Here is a 22,170-nt window from a genome sequence, read left to right as displayed (position 1 = left end):
AGCGAAATTTACGCACGTCAGAATCGAAACCCGTTGGCGGCCATCTTTTTTTATGTTGATCGAGCATTCATCGAGAGTACCCCTCATTCGCGCCGCAGGAATTTTTTACGTGCGTAAAAATTCACTTAAACCGCTAAAATTTTTTACAACTTTTTGTTTAGCTTCAGCAATAATCAATCAAAACAATTTCATGATCAAAAATTGGTTAACAGCAGTGGTGTAGTGCAGGGTATACGCAGGTATACGGCGTATACCCACTTCCTTTTAAGTCGGCATTGCGTATACCCACTTCTAAATCCCCTCTGATGCGCATCATTTAGTTGCTAATCCAATTTCGTGAATAAAAAAAAACACCCCGTTAAAGTTGTACCCGTAATATTAACTCTAATTTGTTGCTGGAATAATTCTCCCATCGCGACGATAACTGACCTTCTCATCTGATCTGCTTCAGCACTCACCTGCTCGTCAATATCAAAATGTTCGTGAAACCAATCAAAGAATGCAGGATTTTTGTTCATATAAGCGCGAGCTGAGCGCGAATCCCAACGCGACGCTTCACTTCAGTTAACGACAGTGCGAGATAAGATGCAAGTAGCTCAAATTTACGTCTGTTTTTCAATAGACGTTTTAAATGACCGACAGAAATAATCAATTTGATTAAAGGCAGTGGAAATTACAAGCTCAATTTAACAACACAAGCACCCTATTAAATATATTGCCATTATTATTGTATAAATATATTTGTATAACATTTTTTCGAATGTGTTTGACTTGTCTGCGTTTGCGCCAATTGCATCATTTAGCCAGAGGGTGGCGACAAGTGACTGTCTTTTTGAGTAAGCAATTGAACCATTAATTAAAATAACAGATTAGTCCAAAAAACATTGATTAATTTAGGAAAGAAAAGTCGCTGAAACTGGAACTGATTCTCATGTTTAAGAATCTGATCAAATAGGCTACTTCATGCTTTTAAAGCTATTGTTGTCAATTTTTTTGGCCATCAAAACACCTTAAAATGCTCATTTCGAGATCAGGAAAATCAAAATTTTCCCGAACCCCCCTAACAATAAAATTTATGGGACCTGGCACCTGGGTATTTAGAATATATAAATATAAAATTTTTCAATATAAAAATGATCAAAATAAAACACAGTACATTCATTACAATGAAAAAAAAGCACCAGAGCGTTAAGTAAACCTCAATTTTGGCACCTCTGTATTTATAAAACCCTGCGAATGGCCCAGGTTATGACCATATATCCAGGTGCACAGCATCATCAGCATTTTAAAGAGATATTTCTGGTGTCTGGATTGCAGCAACTAACATTATAACTAAATAAAAGGTACTATTTGTCATACATTCACTGTCAAACAGCCACAGCCAGATGAAGGAAATGTCCATTGGCTCTCATCACGCTGCAGATATTTTGGCAGTGCACGGTCCCAAATCCCGACTACATCAGACTCATCAATTTTACTTCCAGTACACTTAAGCGACAAGACATAAACCTGTCTTTTAGGAGAAGCTTGGCCCAATTCATCAACCCTGGAGTATGTACACGAGAGAGGGGGGGTGTTGAAAAGCAAACTCTTTGGCTGTGGGCAGGAGAAGCCCCCTCAGCTCTCCAAACCAAGCAGCTGTTTATCTTGGCAGTGCTAGTCACGGTCCACTGGGCCTGCGTTTCTGCCCTTCCCCGGCCACTGTTTTTAGGCTGAAGTGGGCAGCGCCAGGGTAAACACATGAGCTCAGCCCTCGCTGGGTCCTTGGTGGGTCTCTGCTAGGCTACCACAACCCACAAGCCAGTGTAAACAGCAGCTATGCGACTAATAACAAGGGAATCCCACTGGTCGGAGAGCGAGCTAGCGAGAAACGGGGCTAGCGAGCCTGTCATCAAACGCTAAACACCTAACTACAATCAAAACATTATGGCTGGCAAAAGTCAGACAGTGAGCGCAAAGGAGCGAGAGAGCGACTCGTCATCGTGCTACGAGACAGAACGTCTCTGCTTTCTGCTCTGTGTCTCTGTCTCCAAACCGGTAAAAATAAAAGATAAAAAAAACACGAGTGAGACAGTCTCGGTCTCAGAGCTATTACAGTTGCCATCATTTCAAATAAACAGTCATGCTCCCAAATAAGTGTGTTTTTTTCTCTGGCTCTAAAGAAAATATCACTGAAGACTACCACTAATCAAATGTGAAGTAAATGGTGCCACAAAGTCTTATTCAAACCAGTTATAAAGCTGCGCATGACTTCTGAGCGTCTACACACAGGAGCCCAATGAATTAAACCTCACGCTGTAATTTCGCAGAGAGAAACAGGTGGGTCTGGACACACTGAATTATAGCATTTAGATAAATAATTTCTCCACTTTAGAGAACCGCAAAGCAGAGGAGGCAGATATGGAGAAGCACTCCAGGATTAATATCAAAACCACACTTTCCTTCTCATAACCTGGTAATATACAGCTACTGTATATCATTTTATTTTTTGCAGAAAAGAGTGAAAAAACCCAGTGTCGTGACTCCTGGTGGTTATTTTGGAAATCGTATTCTCCTGCTAGATTTATGAGGTTGGAAACGTTTTACAGACCTACTAATGCACTTGTCATTGCTTATCTATGAAGCAGAACAAATGATGTGTTTGAGGAGAAGAGAGTAACTCCAAACCTGCGACTTTTGTCCAACAAAAGCTATTAGACGGGATGTCTTCTTGTAATAAGTAACATAAGTCGCAAGTCTCTCGGCCAGTGATGGAGTAGCAGAACTTCGGGTGCAGTTAATGATGGGACGTAGCATTATTTTAACTCGATCAGGTGGACTGTGGGATACTGTATACCGCGCCATCCGGCCTAGTTATCTGAGGTTAAGTAGTTGCTTCCAAGATCCAACCAAAGGGCTGTTCACCATAATTGACCTCACTAAACCATCGTGCACATCTTATTTAATTTGCTTTGCACATAGTCAGTAATGCTGGAAATTTGGCAATGATGAATGATCAAAATAAATGATCATTGCTAAACAGAAGCACTTTGTTAGCTGGTTAATTAAAGGGATAGTTCACTTTGAAATAAAAAAGGCATACAAGATGTAGGTGTCTTTGTTTCCGCAGTATTTTTAGGTCAAACCGGTCTTGTCTGTCAGTCATATAATGGAGGTCTATGGTCACCACCTCTGAGAGCATGCACAGAGAAGTCCAAATTAAACATGATTTAAAATGTAAGTACACATTGATGGCCTAAGACACGAAACGAGCGGTTTGTGTGAGAAAACGAACAGTCTTTATATCGTTTTTACCTCTTGTAATCACAGCCACGTCCAAGTGATCTGAAGGCGCAGGTGCTTCAGTCTCCTCAAGCACCGGAAGTGATCTCTCACACATGTACGGAAGTGTTATCTTTCACTGTGAGGATCTAAACATATTTAGATTTACAGGAAATCACAATGGAAGACGATTTCGATATATCAACAGACAACGTTGAATTTTTTTCTCGACCACGCAAAAGATCACCTACGGGGCATGCGCAGACTGAAGCGCCCGCACTCTCAGATCACTTGGACGTGGCTGTGGTTATAAGAGGTAAAAAGTACATAAATACTGTTCGTTTTCTCACACAAACCGCTCGTTTCGTGTCTTAGGCCATCAATGTGTACTTACATTTACGAGTCATTAAATCATGTTTAATTTGGACTTCTCTGTGCACGCTCTTTGAGGTGGTGACCATAGACCTCCATTATATGACTGACAGACAAGAACGGTTTGACCTAAAAATATCAAAATTGAAACTACTGTGGAAACAAAGACACCTACATCTTGGATGCCTTTGAGGTGAGATAAAACATACCAAACATTAATTTCAAAGTAAACTATCCGTTTAAAGCCAAGTTCACACTACATGATTTTAAGCCCGATTTATGCCCGATTTGCAAATCGTTGAGTCGCCGACAGGTCAGGGTGTTATCGCGTGCAAATCGCGGGAGATTAGCGGACGATGAACGCTTGCCAATCTGTTAGTATGAAAGAGCCAAAAACGCAGCGAAAACGCTCGCAGACGCGTCACCGAGCCCAGAAAAATATCTAGCCTGCTAGATATCCAGAGCAGTCGCGCGACTCAAACTCAGTGATGTCATAAGTACAGCCAATCATAGCAACGCATGGGTTGAGGACACCAGGTAAATCTTAGTTTTTCTCTCTTTTTTTGCATTTTTTTCCCTCAGAGCAGATCGTCGAGCAAACAGTGTGCAGCACTAGTTTCTGTCTGACGTCCATATTCACGTGTTGTGTTCTCTTCTTCGCTGGGTATTGGCGCAATATTTATTTATTTATTGCGTGTTTTTTTCGTGACAAAACGTGGTTTGTTGACAAGATAGAATCGTTGGGTGACAGAGTTGTTGTCAACTTGTTATTTATTTGATTATTTTCAGGATTTAGACCGTAACATAGTACTGAAACAGCTCTTATTGAGTCACAAATGATTTGCTCTTATCATCCGATCGTGGTTGTATCTCTATGCAGTGCGTTGTCAACTCGTGTAGTGAGTTACCTCCTGTTGTGGATCAATCACGTTGTGTTGTGTGGTGTGAACAGTTAACAACTTGAACACTCCAGATTTCACTGAGAGCAAGTCATGTAGTGTGAACCGCACAGTTCAGCCCGACGTTTTAAAATCATGTAGTGTGAACAAGGCATAACTCATACCAGCATTCTAATTCGTCACTGTCCGGTGGAAAACGTAGAAGCCACTCTATTATGATAATTTTTGCTTATAATAAATTACTCGTGCAGATGAAGTGCACTAAATGTGTTATCTTGTGTTTCAAGACAGATGCCTGATGTTCAGGAACACAGTCGTGTACTACAGTTCTGGAAGGCAATTAACCACTTTGACGACAGACTTTGCTCAGGCTTATCAGAACAACCAAAAACACCATTTCAGATGTTGCGCAAAAAGATCGGTCTGCTGGTTACCCAGACAGATGATATGCACATCTTGCCATTTCTGTCCAGATGTTGTTGTTTTTTTTATGTGATATCCCAAAATGCGCATTATAGTAGGTGGATGAAAACATTTCTATTGTGAATATGCTCTTTCCGTAACAACGACACAGATATTTACAGCTAAAGCATGAATTCACAACAATAGTGTTATTACAATAATGTACTTACTGTAATGTTATTTCTAAGGCTTTTACAACAGTTTCCATTTGCTGTTTTTGTCGTGATTTCATTTGTCAACTAAAAGTTTGGCTTTAAAAAAAAGTGCCTACGAGCAAAGATTCATATTTTCCTCGCTGAGAGTCGAATGTGAATTTTCCACCAAATTACTCAAAGTAATGATGTCACTTTCTTTTAATCTACAATTTTTTAGACCCTGATTATTATCTGAGAAGAATAGTTCACTTCTGACTCAATTACATACAGCACCATGACTACCATGAACAACTTTGATTAAAGCAATCCAAACTCACAAAGAATACATGCACACACAAACGCAGACACAATGTGGGTGGCCATAAAGATGCATCATTCATCCCGTCTTGTAAAAAGCCAAGGTTTATATTGTTCACTACATTGCTTGCTATCTATTCATATTGTTAATGTATTATAATTTCTGCTCTCTGCAGCTGCTGAGGCAAATGTTAGTGCGAAAGCAATTAGTCAGGCCTTACTGAACAAATTTGTCCCTTGCCTTGTCCCCAGACTGCTGCTGCTTGAAGTGCTACCTGCAAACAGAACATATAAGAAAGACAGATGTAAGTTAATATAGTAAAAGATCCGAGTAACACGTTTCCCCAGACAAATGTCTCTACTGTCTATGTCAAACATTTTTTTAACTAATGAATCTTACAAAGATGTCTCTGTTTTTGACTCATGTTATACAGTCCCTAAAAAAAAAAAAGAGTTAAAACGAATGTTTTTCGGTTGTCTTTCCTGAGCCTTGTTTACTCCCATGTTCTTTTTGGGGTTTTAGCATGAACTCAAGTTGTGATAAATAGGAGTAGTTCACTTTTAAAAAACACTTTTGCTGATAATTTACTCACCTCCATGTCATCCAAGATGTCCATGTCTTTCTTTCTTCAGTCGAAAAGAAATGAAGGTTTTTGATGAACACATTCCAGGATTTTTCTCCATTTAATGGACTTCAATGGGAACCAAACGGTTCAAGGTCCAAAAGAGAGTTTCAGTGCAAACTGTTCAAAGGGCTTTAAACGATTCCAGGCGATGAATAAGGGTCTTATCAAGCGAAACGATCGCTCATTTAAAAAAAAAAAAAAAAACAAAGTTTGAGTTTTATAAGCTCAAACGCTTGCCTTGCTCTGTTCTGTGATGCGCGTTCGTGACTCTCCTGTTCAAACTCGTTCATCAAAACGAACAAATCTTTTTTCGTATCATTTGTCATTTGGTTCATTCAACGAACGAAATTAACGAATTGACTCGGGAAAAGATGCGTTCATTCTAATGAATGAGTTTGACCATTTGAGCATATAAAACTTAAACTTTGTTATTATTTTTTTTAAATGAGCAATCGTTTCGCTTGATAAGACCCTTATTCATCGTTTAAAGCCCTTTGAACAGTTTGCTGTTTGCACTGAAAGTGTCTTTTGAACCTTAAACCGTTTGGTTCCCATTGAAGTCCATTATATGGAGAAAAAAATCCTAGAAAATGTTTTCATCAAAAACCTTAATTTCTTTCCGACTGAAGAAAGAAAGACATGGACATCTCGGATGACATGGGGGTGAGTAAATTATCAGCAAAAAATTTTTTTTAAAGTGAACTACAAACAAAATTAAATGGTTAGTTCACCCAAATATTGACAGAATTTGCATTTTTGGGTGAAGTCAAGACAGAATCTTTTTCATTTTGGGGTGAATTGTCCCTTTACGTCTCAATTTGCTAGATATAATATTACATTGCAAGATATAAAGTCCCATTGTGAGATATAAAGTCATGTTGTTTGACAAAGTAGCAATTGCAAAAAATTAAGTTACAATTCGAAAAATATATAAATTCACATTTTGAAACATTTTGAAGCAACTTCACAATTAGCCTATTTTGAACTTCATGCTTTCTCTTATCTTATGGGGACTTATAAACAAATTTTGCATTAATAATATATGCCTCAGTGGTTTAGCACATAATACAGAGACACAACGCTACTGGTTTGGACAGTCACATTTGTAAAAAATACATTTGTATTCCGTAATAATATGATAATGGTATTAATAATATAGATACACTTCAATAACATATGTCTGATTTAGATCAGAGGAAACAAGGTTAATTTAAAAAGAAAGTAGGAGGTCATTTCCAACAAAACAATGATTGACTAACTACTGTAACCTATACACAACCTTGGAAATATCTACATTCAATTGTTTACGGATTTATTTACAAATACTTTTAGTCAAATCTTGATCCTTCCTTGCAATGTGAATACTATTCCCAGAAACTACCAACTCCAACATTTCAAATTGGTAGGAAGTTGACAGGAACACCAACTTTCATTGTGTATTCAATGGAACAGGAAGCACGAGGGGAAATTAAGAAACTTCCGTAATAACCTCGCCAAATGTGGTTCCACCAAATCCGTTTTTATATCATAAATGCGTTCAGAAAAGCTGCACACCCTCTTTATTGACTCCTAGGCATCCTTTGAGTTCTTGAAGGGTGATGGTCTTGTCCTTGTTAAGGTCGCAGTAGTCGGTGAACTTGCGGGCGCATCGCTTGGGTTTGGCTTTCTTCTTCACGTAGCGCTTGAAGGGCTTCATTTCCTTCTTGTTGATATCGTGACTGCCATTATTATCCAGCTGGGCAAAGTACCAATGAACCACCCGTTCCTCCAGTGTGTGGCTTGGGTCAGGCTCAACAAACCTGGAGCACAAACAATCCCAGTTGTACTGTATATTACTTCACATATAGTCAAATTTGTTCTAAAAATTAAATTTAGTCATCAAGTTTTGCAAATAAACACAAATTTTTAAAATTCCACATTCATTCGAATTTCTGATAATTATGCCTTTTCTCATAATATTTTTTTCTAAGCTTTATTCTAAAAAATTGTATGACTTTATTCTAATAACAATTCAGTTTTATTCGCAAATCGATACAAATGTATTCTGTATTCAATTTATTTATTTTAACTAAATACCGTAGCATTTGTGAATAACGCATTACTTTATCAAGTTCTTACCTCCCGCCACCAGAGGGGGTTGGTGAGTTGATAGCTTGCACCATGTCAGTAGTAAGGGCATCCAACAGACTGGTTATGAATTCCACTTTCTTTCCTTCTGGACACCCTGTAACATTTAAAGAGAGACCCACATAACCACAAGCATTCATTTAGTCTAACAGCAGAACACAAAATCGCTATTTTCAACATTAAAATGTCCTTTTCGATGTTCTTTTCAATTACGCTCACAGTCAGAGAGGAAAGTATTAAGCAGTCCCAATGAAATATACAACATCATGCAATACGCTTATATCAGGCGTAACATCTTATAGCAATTCAAAGATAAAATACGCCAAACAAAAGATGTTAGCATTTGCAAATGCTTGAGTGCACGTGTGAAATGTAAAGTAGCAAACAAGCTAGATCGACAAGGTGACGAGGGCACTTTCGCAGCCCAGTTAACTTTTACGACACATTTCTGAACACCTTGGGTTGCGCTTTTTTTAACTGTCCCAGATGCTCGGCTGCAACGGCGTGCACCCCTTGAGTCAATGTTTCGGCCTTAATTGTGTCTCTTAAAGGGTGACCTATAACAGAAGCACGTAATAAAGTAATCTCAGTTTACATTTTCACTTTGGTTTTCTGGTGTCATCCTCACTCTAGTTTAGCTGGTCCGGTTTGGGAGGTGGGGCCCTGTGGCGTACCAGGTGACTCCAATTAGTATCTGTAGGGTTTGGACAAGTGTGATGACATGCCGGCTCAGTGCTTCTCAGCCCAAGTGTTAAATTAGAGGAACACATGGAATCAGACTCATCTGGTCAAACTTCCCATATTCGGCAGATGTATACTTCATAACGCCGGCTAGCTTGTGGGAAGCCCTGATGTAGATCAGCCATGAGTTTGTTTGTTTCTTTGCACTAGTATGATGATGCTACAGGTGGGTCTTGTAGGGGAATTTGGCCTGTGGGAACGGTTCTAGTACATCTATCCAAAAGTTCTTCCCCCCCCCCATTCCTTTGTTGAAAGGATGAGGCCAAAACTCTTTGCTCTGGTGCCAGGTTGCACTCAAGAAGAGTACATAAAAATAATTTGACTGAAGTCCCCCCGGGCACTGACAGCACCTCTCGGCCCCCCGCTGCTGTCCTCCCCAGTGGTCCACACCGTCATAAACTACTCCACACATCTGTTACCCAGTCAGGAGCCATGTTTTACTCTGTAAACTTACCAGATGGGGAATTAAAAAGGAGTTACAATGAAATTCTAAATGAAAGGGAAAGAACTGGAACGAGCGAAAGCCTAATATTTCAAGGGAAAACCACCTTTAAATGCTAACATGTGGTACCGCATGTTCTTGCAACCATTTGTCAAACCTTATTAGCAAGAACAAAAAGGAACCCATACTCTTATTTATTGTGAGCAGAGTCGAGGAAAATTTAATTATACAATACAATAATTAACATATTAGCAAATTAGCAATACATGAAAGCTTCTTTCCGCTACTGAATAGTACAAAAATAATAAAAGGTAATTGCGACTTTTTTTCTCACAATTGTGTGATATAAACTTGTTATTGGGAGTTATAAAGTCAGAAATGCCTGGTATAAACATTCAATTGCTTGTCATATCTCAAAATGACGAGTTTATCTAATAATTCTGAGAAAAGAAGTAAGAATAGCAAGATATAAACTCACAATTACAAGGAAAAAAAGCAGTTGCGACTTTATAGTGAAGAAACTGGATTCTGACCCAATAGCTTCAGCAATAGCATCTTGCAATTCTGAGGGAAAAAAAAGTCAGAATTGCGAGATATAAACTCACAATTGTGAAAAAAAGTTGCAATTATCTTTTAAATTGTTTTATTCTGTGGCGGAAACATGGTGCATCCAAAGAAATATAGTCATTGTTGCACATAAAACAAAATAAGCAATAGGCTTTAGCTAGATAGCCATTAGCTGCTACGTGCTAGTTAGTTGCAGGGAAGGATATTATCATTCTAAAGAGCAACTGATTGGGAATATAATCAATAAATAATCTAAAATTTGGTTCATTGTCCCAGAAGAGAATATAGACATGAGGAGTACACTATCTTATAGCGTATTAATGACCTCAAAGCTAATAGCTAATGCAGCTAACAAATGACTGGTACACTGTATAACCGGTCAGGAACTATCTAAATATTTTAGAAATTATTTAGCCTACATATAAACAGAAGGAGTGACGTGTAACGTAGTAATGAAGACAGTTAAGCCGGTCGCACACTGGACGGCAAACGCCATGGACAACTCGCCAGTATCACACACAAACAGTGAATCTCAACACCAATCCAGTTCACTTCAAGAACAAAGTAGCATCAATGAAAGTTTGGTATTTGGAAAAACAGGGCAAAATGTACAAAGAATGTGTGATCAATATCATTATAGCTCTCTATAGATTTTTTTTTAAACGTTTCACTGAGACACCTGTGTGCATACAAAACAATGTGTTTGAATGTTAATGAAGTGATGCGGCTTCTCGTTCAATGTGCGACCCCTTAAAGTCCATAGTTGTGTCCTAAATGACATAATATACATTATGCACTTATACTACACACTATGTACTCTGTCATCTAGTGTATGGAATTAATGCCAGGTTCAGACTACACAATATCAGCCCCATTTTGTCATGATCCATTTGATTTAGGATGTTGTGGTGATTCGTAAATGACAATGGGCTTTGGGATGGAAGAATCGATCGGTTTATCTCGTATAGTGTCATAGCGGATGACAACTGTCTGCATTGCTTTGCAACGTCTTGACAGAAAGACTAGCATTTTTCCGTCACGTCTATGACGTTGACCAATAGGAGCACAGAAGCTCTTCCATACACAGCTTTCAAACACGGCGAAACGAAAGAGAGAAAGAGAGCAATGGAGGAAATTGTGGAGCTAGAGCAACCTTTATGATGTTTCCTTGATGAACTACAACTAAAAAAGATAAATGCTGGTGAAAGATAGCAGAAGCGCGAGTTCTGGAATTAGCATTAACTAAAACCGTATTCTGGAAAGATGTGGGCAAAATAGTTTTGATTTATTTTTAAAAAAATACTTCCCTTGATCTGAGCGGTACAAGACTTGGCTACTTTTCCTAAGTTTGCCTCCTGAACACACACAATTTTTTTTGACTCAATTCTACAATGTTAAATGGGTGAAAAAAAAAAACCTTCTTTATCTTATATTTGGGTCAAAAATGGGCACACACAGAAATAAGTGGGAAAAACTGTCATTTAGAGCATTCTAAAATAAGCCAAAATAACAACCAGGTGACAGCAAAGTCACTTCATCTTTAGGTTTTAGCTCTAAGAACTTATTGGAATGATATTTTAATGTAGTTTAAAAAAAATTAAAAATTAAAACATAAAAATAAGCAGAATTTACATAGAAAATATGGTACTTTTTGAAGTAAATAAATTCAAAAATACCCCCAAAATAACAAAAAACACCATAAATGAATAGACAAAACTTTATCGAAGACAGTGATATAACATTTATAATAAATAAAAATTAGGATCACACCTGAATCCTCTGTGCCCACATTTGTCCACAATTACAGGATTAAGGGCTATAAAGTGAATACGGTTTGAGTGCTACGATAGTACAACCGTTGTTTGTTTATGCTCTTCTTTCCGGAAGTCATTCACAAGTCCCGCTTTCTTGATGACATCACTCACATTGTTAAAGACGACAAACGATGATTGGTTTGGAAGCAACATGTAGTCGGACATCCTTCTTATCCACGACATGACAAGAATTTAAAGAATCGAAATCACACAATCTGACAAAAAATATTGTGTAGTTTGAACCTGGAATTATTTATACTACAAAACAACACAGAATAGTGTATAAGTATGCGAATTGGGAGAATTTGGGATGCACCTCATGTCAACATTTCTGCTCACCTGTCAGATCCCTGTCTCTAAAAGGATCTTCCATCTCTGAGTCTCGAGAACGAGCCGCACTGTCACATTCTGGTTTTTTATACCTGATGGAAAACACAAACATGAGGCACTTTTACAATGTATTTCACTCTATTATCAGTATCTGTACAAAGCCACACAAGCCTTATGTGGAGCCACATTTCTTCAGTTCAGTCTGAGAGTGAAAACATAAACGCAATGGAGAGCTGCTTTATAGTAGAACTTGAAGTTGTAATTCTAATTGAAAGTGACATTGACATTTTTCATGTTTACTACCGTAAAGCCGCTCGCTTTAAAACAATCAATTGTATAAAGTGTTATATAAATAAACACAACATGACTTGACTGGACTGGAGAGTTGAATCGCAGTTCTCAGTAATGCTGCAAAGTTATTTTCAACTTACCCCTAAGTGTAGGATGGAAAAAGAACTTTGCAGTGAATAAATATATCGTGACTTTTATGGAGTCTTTTGACTTGGGACAGTAGGCAGCCATCCAGAACTTCCTAGCAAATGCTATGTGCCTACAACATCTCAGAAAACTTTGACAACCGCAAAAATATGGATTTAGCAACCAAATCATCATGGACATGTTCGTAGAGAATGCAGAGTTTGGCCTTCACTGTAACAAACCCTCAGTATTTGATTTCATTGTTTGATCCAATTTGGTTCACTGGTTTTTCGTAAGACAGACATAAGAATGCATGACACTGCGGCCTCCCACAAGAACCACAAGAAATCTACTGTAGGATTTAACGGAAACATCCAGAACATCTATCCGAAGCATCACGCCATCTCAGCATGGTTCAGAGGATTCAACTTGCGAATTGCGTTCAGCAAGAACCAGTTGGCTAAACCTTCTCAATGTTTCCAGGGTAAAAAAAAGAGATCAATTTACCCATCTCCAAAAGGGGAAAATAAATCACAGCCCATAATGGGTAGAAACACATCAGGATGTGTCACGCTTTCAATTTGAAAGCTTTCTAAACAAAATTCAGCACTGACAGCTTTGCTCATGGAAAAATAAAGACTGTGGTTTGGAGAGAAAATCGATTGTCATAACATTCCACAACTCAACTAATCAGTTGCATTGGATGATCGCCAGTCTTTTAGCATTTTGAGATGTTTAGAGCATGCAAGCTCATCCAGAAACATGTCGTATAAATAATGGGGTTACAGCACAGATCTTTGTCTTGATTTTCTATCTTGATATTAATGTCTTAAAGAGCCCCTATCATAGCATTTGAAATGTTCTTATTTTTGTTTTAGGAGTTCCCAAAAACAGTGCAACATGCATGCAAGGATAAAAAACACTTTATTTGGCTTATAATATGCATTTATTTTTAACTGATTTGCTGATTCGTACAACGACTCATTTTTCCAAACCACTCCTTTTGCGTGACGCTAATCGGCGGTGATTGGTTGGTCAGATGACAGACCCAGTCGGTTATTGTTTGTTAGCATAACGCATAAACATATTGATAAAGCACTGCAGTACTACAAGACGCTCTATTCTTTATGACAACTCCAATAACAGCGACAAACATTTCATATATTTAAAAAAAATTGACATTGGAGACCTAGAAGCTGCGCTGAGCATAACTTACACACACACACACTTATTGCGCCTTCCCTCCTCGCGCCCCGACGCTACAAAACCGTTCAAAACCCATAAAAGCAACAATTATTAATAATACTTACAGGTTGTGATTCGAAGGTGGAAGCTGATCCATATACTCTGGGTAAGTAAGTTACTGAGCCCTCCTTCAGGAACAACCGCTTGAGAATCCACATTTGAATTCATTTATGTTTTTGAACGATTCGTCATTAAAATGATGAGAACTCAATCGGGCTATACTGTTGTGGTATCGTTGCAAATATGAACTCTAACCACCGATTCTTCACATGCTCGTCCCTGGTAAGTGAAAACAAAGTGGCTGAACTAGCTTTGCATTGTAGCGTCTTCTCGACATGATGCTATGATGAAGTATTTGAATGTGTAGACTTCAAGTTTACACTTCCGTCTGTATCTACGTCACGACGAAACAGCTAATGACTCGTTTCAAAAACTATTAATTTCAGTCGACTCTCACTTTTGAAAGACAATAACTTTATATACGGTGCACTTTCAGATATAAACCTTTGCAGGATGTTTTCATTCCCTTAGAGCTATATTCCACAACATATGAACAGTCATTTTCAAAAATCCATGATAAGGCCTGTTCACACCGGGACAAATTTTGTACGCGATATTCGCCGACGTTTAAAGCCTCGTGACTAAACAAAGGGGTTCGTTTTTTGTTTTTTTTTGACACGCCGCGGCAAAAACTATCCGACCAATGAGATTGGCGCTTTTGCTCACGTGTTTGGAGCTTCTGAAGTTACAGTAAAACACAACTTGGGGGCGCTCAAACACAAACCGGTCTTGCCGAGCAAACATGCGTAACAGCGAAGAAGACATACACCAAGTAGCGTCCAGTGGTGGAATGTAACGAAGTACAAATACTTCGTTACTTTACTTAAGTACATTTTTCACGTATCTTTACTTTACTTAAGTAGAATAAATAGTGCCTACTTTTTACTTTTACTTCGTTACATTTTGCAGCAATTATCATACTTTCTACTCCACTACATTTCTACAACTTCTGTTACATTTTCATTACATTTTCTGATCAGTTTTCCCCCCGCCAAACCGTAATCTGACCGTCCGTCCGTTGCACGTTTGTCTCACCAGTGACGTTTGGTTGCCATAGATACATCAACTTAATGCGTCTCGCACGCAGTGTGTTTATCGTGCAATTTATACGCGAAAATGTGTTTTTACATGCTTAGGAAACGCACCGTGTGTAATATACGTTTGGTTAGGATTATGGCAAGCCAAGAGGTTCAGAATTACACCATAAATGAATCGCGTTTACTGCCAAACATAGTTATTAACATATAGTAAGGATATGGCTTATATTGCCTAATTGCAAGCTTGTTTCAGAAATGGTGACAACAATTTTTTTCCATCATTATTGAACATCATTATATGAGTATTAGGTTGAATGAGTTAGAATTAAATGTTTTATTAATCATTAGAAAATAGTCATTAAGAGAATCAATTATTATGCAAGTACTTTTACTTTTAATACTTAAAGTACATTTAAAATCAGATACTTTTTACTTTTTACTTAAGTATGGTTGTCATTGTGTTACTTCTACTTTTACTGAAGTAAATATTTATCTGGTTATTTGTACTTTTACTTAAGTACTGAGATTCAGTACTTCCTCCACCACTGGTAGCGTCTACACTGCTGGGAAGAAGTAAGACGAGGACAAAGAACTTTATGACAAATGCGACAGCGACTACAAAACAGGACTATTTCTGTTTTACATTAAGCGCCATCTAATGTCAGGGAATGAATTTGCATGTTCAGTCGGCTTATCGTCAGCGAAAATCGCTTGGGTGTGAACACAAAAAACGTGTTGAAAAACGCTAACGAATAACACGCGCCGATATTCGTCCCGGTGTTTACCCCCCCTTTAGGCAACGCTAATGACACAATTACAAAATTTGTCATAAGGCAGTTTGTTTCTGTCTTACCTTGCGGAAGTTCCAGGTATGGGTCTCCCGGTGTCCACCAACACACACCAGCAGTAACCAGTGGACTGGTGGCACTGGACCGGCTTGTAGAGTCCCTGCAGGCCGCAGTCAGGGATGAAGATGGCTTCCCGCGGATTCTGCCGAGCCTCATCCTGGGCCGTCTGCCTCTCCTGGTCACAAGAGGGAACTTTCTCTAAAACCATGAGAAACACACTCAATACAAAGAAATCTCTCATATCAGGTAGTGCACTTCAGGTATGGTTTAATACTCTTCAACAATGGCAATAAAGCAATATAATCGTCTATATAAGTATGAGTCACGTATCCACTGAGTCAATCTTTTCACCATATGCTCCCTTAAAGGTGCAGTAAGGGATTTCCGAGAGACAGTGTTGATATTTGCAATCAACCCAAACACAACCCCTCCCTTCATTGCTCCACCCCAAAATGCACAAACACACAATATAAGATCGGATGTCTCTTTATCATAACTGAAGTGAAGCAAAATAATGCTTTGTGAAAGAAAAAGTGATGGAAAACTAGAAAACTTTTCTAATATTAACGCTGGCCCTAAAGCTCTTGCCTGATCATAACCCTTCTTTTTCCAGTGATATTCCTCTGAGCTTTTATTTTTTGTAATGTCTCTCAGCCATCTCTCTTTCTACAGTCTATCTTGAAATCTCACTCTCTCTCCTTCCCCATCATGAGAAGCCACACCCCCTACTTCTGATTGGCTACAAGTGTGTTGTGCTGCTCGGTCTGATCCACTTTCAACAGCGCTTCTCAGAAATTGTTTACTGCAACTTTAATTTCAACAAGAGACGACTTTACATTCATGGTTAAAGTCATTAATTAACACTGTTGCAACTGTTTTAATTAAATATATAAATTCAGTGTATCTGTGAGTTGAACCAATTCAAGTCCTGAAAGATCTATGCTGTAAATGTCCATTTATAATGGAAATTGTGTAATCAAAAATTAGATTTGACTGAGATCAGCAACAATAAAACTTTCACCAACATTGTGATTAATATTGATTGAAGCAGAATTGACTTAAAAACTTTCAAGGGGTATCTTCGACCCCATTTTCTTTTCTGAGCCGTTAGGATTTAATTTTCATGTATTTATTAACACAAAGGACACTTGAGAGATGTTCTTTTAAATGTTTTAACGCCTTGTCTCATAAAACTCTATTTATGTTGAAATCCATTTAGTACACTGCTCACTCGTAGTGCATCGGGCCAAGTATAATAGCAGCAGATGTTGAGGCTAATCCAGCTAGCGGGGTGCTGAAGAGCTTTTTAACACTCTTGATTGATGTCATTTTTAATCAGATGTTTAGTGAATATCGTGCCGCAAGAACAGTTATCAGATCCGCCGTTTTCCTCGGCACGACAGCCCGGGACGCTCAAGCTGTTAATCATTAGATTGGACGGACGCATAAGCTATACAAAACTCTCTCAAGTCTTTCCTTTCTTCTGTTTCTTCAATCTTGTAAATGTTAAAAGTAAGGTTGCAAACTGATTAAAAATGTAACTAATTAATCACATTAAATCCCATTAAAGATTCAACACAAAGGACACACATAGTGTATATAACGATACCTTTATTATGGATTTTTTTTTTTTAAATTAGTGATTATGATAATTTAACATTTTAAAGTTTAAAAAATGTTTTGTCTTTTGTAGAAATGACGGGACGAGATTACGGAATGATGCATTGCGAACTCGAGAACAATGTGCATCATAATGACTAAACTAGTTTTACTTGGAGAGGAGGACCTCTAAATGGTCCCCAAAAGAAAATGGTTTTATACCCAAGTATAAAATTCCTGGCCGGAGGGTGATGGAGTGGTGGTACTGAGGAAGGACAAGATCTGGAGTGTGAGAGAATTAAACTGAGAACAGCACTGCCCACTCAGAGTGTTCTTCTGAGCCTCCAAATGAAAACCATGAGCTACGTAACCAAATCCTGCTGTTTTTGCTTTTGACTTCATTGCAAACAGTTCTGGTAAGTTCTGACAGCGTTGGCGTGATCGGGAACAAGGCTTGGGGTGTTTTAAGTGGAACCTGACTGTGAAGACAAGGCATTAACGTGTCCTCTTTTCCAGAGATGGGCTCTCAGTCCACATTCAAGTGTTCACGGCAGAGTCCGTGACTCCTGCGCTTCCCGCCAAGGTTCCTTCATATCTAAATTATTTAGCACTGTTTATTGTAGCGAGGGTATACTGGCGCCAAGCAGATGGGATTTCCAAAAGAAAATTGTTTTTTTTCGCTCTCTCTCGCGCCATAATACGATAAAACAGGACAGAAAAGGATGGACAGTCTGAGATCCTATTTAATCCTATTTGCGTCACATTTTTGTTATGCATAAATTTTTTTTTTAAAGATCTGCACGTAAAACTTGATCCGACGATCCTTCTCTTTTCAGAGTACAGACGTTTTTATTCCCTTTTTATTCCAAGAAGTGAGTTGCATGAGTTCTGTTTAAACAAACAGACATAAGTGAGATACAGCCGAGGTGAGACCTCATTGCTCCCAGAATGCTTTGCTGTTGTTCTCTCTCAGTGTTTACAGGCTGGTATTGATTAGTTTATGCGAGGTATGTTGTAGGTAAACTCTGCTGATTTTCCTCACTATCACGGCTGAAAATCAGAGCCTCATGCGTTTCATCGTGCCAAGATCTGGCCAAACAAAATAGCTCGAAACTCAGACTTATCAGCCTCCTTTAAACAAACTGTTCTCTCTCTCCCTTTCTGTTTTAGATGCATGTATCTCACTCTCTCTTTCTATCTCTCTTTCTTCATATGCCGTCCCTGCAATTGTTTTCAGCTGTGGGGAAAGTAATCACTCCAGTCTTGGATCTATGCATTCTGAGCTCATAGCGTAACAGAGGAGGGCATGATGGGCCAGGGGAGGAGGGGTGGGCACCGTGTTCTCCTCAAACTTTAACATGGAAAGGTTTATAGACAATCATGTCAAACATTTCCTCATCCTCAGAAGTATTCTAACATTTTCATTTTTATTTCCTTCACATGGTCAATAGTTGGTTTGATGACTGGATGTATATACGTATATTTATATATCGAGAAACACAATATATTGTTGAGCCAATGATCGCTTAATAACTTCCTGGTTTGTGACACATCCTGGTTATTTGCCATATTATCTTATCCAAAGGGATTCATATTGGGTTATTCTGAGAAATTGGGATTATTCCTCATTGGTGTCCCCATGACTTATGACTACTGACTTTAATTAACAAGATACAGAATTTGGTCAAATACAGTGGTTTAATGGTTTTAACTCTGTAGAATGCAAAAGAAAATCAATTAAATGTTTGTTATTCATTAAAATATCAGCCAATTGCATATCCTCATTCATCACTATTACAGTTTAACAAGCAGTAGTAATACAATAAAATAAGAATATAAATAGATTAAGAAAATTTTCGAATTTAGTGAAAAAAAAAAACTTTCCTCGTCGCACTTTCTGTTTGGTTGGTTTGATGTAAATAAATATATATCCTATATAAAGTAAAGGATTGGTATCGGATTTTTGGGGGGCACATTAAAAAACAGGTAACTTAAGTAATTTAAACAAAATATAATATAATATAATTTTTATAATTTAAACAATATATAATATAATATAATATAATATAATATAATATAATATAATATAATATAATATAATATAATATAATATAATATAATATAATATAATAATTAGTGGTGGGCAAGGATCAATCACGATTAATTTTTTTTAAAAATAAAATTTTTTGTTTACATATTATGTTCGTATTGTCTATAATTATTTAAAAAAAAATATTTGCCTGTATACATAATTTATATTATATATAAACATTTTATACATAAATAACACATTTTTCTTAAATATATGCATTCATATCTGTGTATTTATATATACAAAATAATTATACACAGTACACACATAATATGTAAACACAAACTTTTTTTGAATGCGTTAATATAATATAATATAATATAATATAATATAATATAATATAATATAATATAATATAATATAAAATAAAATAATATAATATAATATAATATAATATAATCATGCCTAAAAGGTTCAAAATAATAATACGAATACATAAGGATTAGAAGTAGTAGTTTGAGGCCATGTGGTGGACACAAAATGTTTATGGAAATTGTGACCCTATAAGTTAAAGCACAAAGGGCCACATCTCCTAAGAATGACAAAATTGCAGGTACAGTCACCATGGGTAAAATGCTATTCTAGAGCTTGTGGCATCATGGTAATTCTATATATCCTTTTTTTGCAGTCCATCTGTACCTGCACTCAAACCAGTATAGGGAGCTTTGTATACAGTAGCTAGCCCAAACCTGTAATGCTACTACAACCCCCAAATCTTAGGGGCCACAACGATAATTATGCTTGTTCTGTTTCATGGGGACCACAACCACAATTACCGAAGAAACACACAATTTACCTCACCTTAGATGAGCATGTTCACTGTTATAACTGCACGAGTTGATGTGTGAAAGATCGAACTGATGCGTACCACCCACAATGCACTGAGAGATGGAAACTTGGCTTTCTTGGAGATTTATTTAGCAGCAAAAGCAACATCTCAGTGTTTCAATTTACTCCAGATCCCACGCACACTCCCATGAGCAGCAACGGTGGAGCCTGATGCCAACTCCGTCACTTCTTCACCAAAAGCACCCCTGTGATGACCGTGGATCTGCTACTCTGGTTGAATAGTGTTGATGTGCAACAGATGCTAATTGGTCACAGGAGGAGACTCTGAAGCTTTCCAAAGACGTGTCAGATTATATATACAACGTGTCTGCTCAAGGTAAGCGTTTCCTTCAGCACAGAATCTCTTTTGTCAAAACTGTGTCAATTATTCTCTGGTGAAATCAATAGATTATTTTTCACTGTTTACCAATTATAGGCCACCCAGGCAATAAACAAGGGAGCGCCACTGGAACTGCATATACACAATTTGACGTATACAACGCGCGCGCACACACACACACATCCTAAATTCAATCTGCTCTCCTCCTGTGCCACAAAAATTCAGATCCCTACCTCTCAACCGCACTGCCCAAAAACCTCGCAGAACTTGACGGAGTTGACTGAGCATGCCCAGAGGGTGCTCGACTCATTTGAAGGAAATTGTAAAGGAGACACAGAAAGCTAAACAAATTACACAGAGGAGAGCTGAGACAAACAGAGAAAGAGGGGCGCCATAATTCTAGCGGTGTTGGGTTTCTCGTCCCTGGACATGCTGATATTAAATCTAAAACTGGAACAGAAATGTTGCACAATCAAGTGCGCTTTCAATGTACCAACTTGGACGCAGCAATGACGACGCTTTGAAATATTTCTAGCTGTGTAGGCTGGCCATCAGTAGTGTGTGTCAGCACAAAGCTGTGCTTGAAATAGTGTGTTTTTGGCCATTACTGTTTTAAGAGGGAAATGGACTAACATGATTTTCTTTCCATTTATATCTTTAAGAAATCAAATCAGCTATTAAACATTGTGAGACAACTGAAATTGATTTGGATGGATGGATGGATGGATGGTTGGGTGGACGGACGGATGATGGATGGATGGACTGATGGATCGATGGACGGATGGTTGCATGGATGGATGGATGGATGGAGGGATGGATGGATGGACGGACAGATGGTTGGATGGATGGATGGATGGATGCATGGATGGATGGATGGATGGATGCATGCATGGATGGATGCATGGTTGCATGGGTGGGTGGATGGTTGCATGGATGGATGGATGGATGGATGGATGGATGGTTGCATGGATGGATGCATGGATGGATGCATGGATGGATGGATGGATGGTTGCATGGATGGATGGATGGATGGATGGTTGCATGGATGGATGCATGGATGGATGGATGGATGGATGCATGGATGGATGGATGCATGGATGGGTGGATGGGTGGATGGATGGATGCATGGATGGATGCATGGATGGATGGATGGATGGATGGATGGATGCATGCATGGATGGATGCATGGTTGCATGGGTGGGTGGATGGTTGCATGGATGGATGGATGGATGGTTGCATGGATGGATGGATGGATGGATGCATCCATGGATGGATGCATGGTTGCATGGATGGATGGATGGATGGAGAGACAGACGGATGAATGGATGGATGGACGGACAGATGGTTGGTTGGATGGATGGATGGATGGATGGATGGATGGGTGGGTGGATGGATATATGGTTGCATGGATGGTTGCATGGATGGACAGATGGATGGATGGATGGATGGATGGATTCTCACCTGGCTTCCTACTGTTTGAACTGTTCTGTTTGTTCTCTTTGTACACCAGCTGCTTAATCCACAATGTTGGAGCTGTAATCTCTGTGGTGATAAAACAAACACATTGATTTGTACTTGTATATCAGCCATATGCATAAATGCAAGACTCGT

The 22,170-nt window shown here is 38.4% G+C and overlaps 1 protein-coding gene across 10 annotated transcripts in view; it reads right to left on the bottom strand.

Moving 5' to 3' along the window:
- smoc1 (SPARC related modular calcium binding 1) overlaps nucleotides 1–22,170 on the bottom strand; it is a 64,108-nt gene that overhangs the window by 7,831 nt on the left and 34,107 nt on the right. For all 10 annotated transcript variants that reach the window (XM_089120556.1, XM_089120557.1, XM_039666171.2 and 7 more), the window contains 6 exons: nucleotides 22,021–22,101; nucleotides 15,706–15,898; nucleotides 12,103–12,185; nucleotides 8,191–8,296; nucleotides 7,627–7,871; nucleotides 5,668–5,721 (listed from right to left, as the gene is read on the bottom strand). In XM_089120556.1, coding sequence (XP_088976682.1) covers nucleotides 5,668–5,721; nucleotides 7,627–7,871; nucleotides 8,191–8,296; nucleotides 12,103–12,185; nucleotides 15,706–15,898; nucleotides 22,021–22,101 — 762 coding nt within the window. The remainder of the gene's footprint in view (nucleotides 1–5,667; nucleotides 5,722–7,626; nucleotides 7,872–8,190; nucleotides 8,297–12,102; nucleotides 12,186–15,705; nucleotides 15,899–22,020; nucleotides 22,102–22,170) is intronic.

The sequence above is a fragment of the Pimephales promelas genome, chromosome 15 (genome assembly GCF_988280905.1).
Source record: "Pimephales promelas chromosome 15, fPimPro1.hap1.1, whole genome shotgun sequence".
Taxonomy (NCBI): Eukaryota; Metazoa; Chordata; class Actinopteri; order Cypriniformes; family Leuciscidae; genus Pimephales; species Pimephales promelas.
Note: the sequence above shows the minus strand (reverse complement) of the source record. Positions and strands in the feature narration are given on the sequence as shown.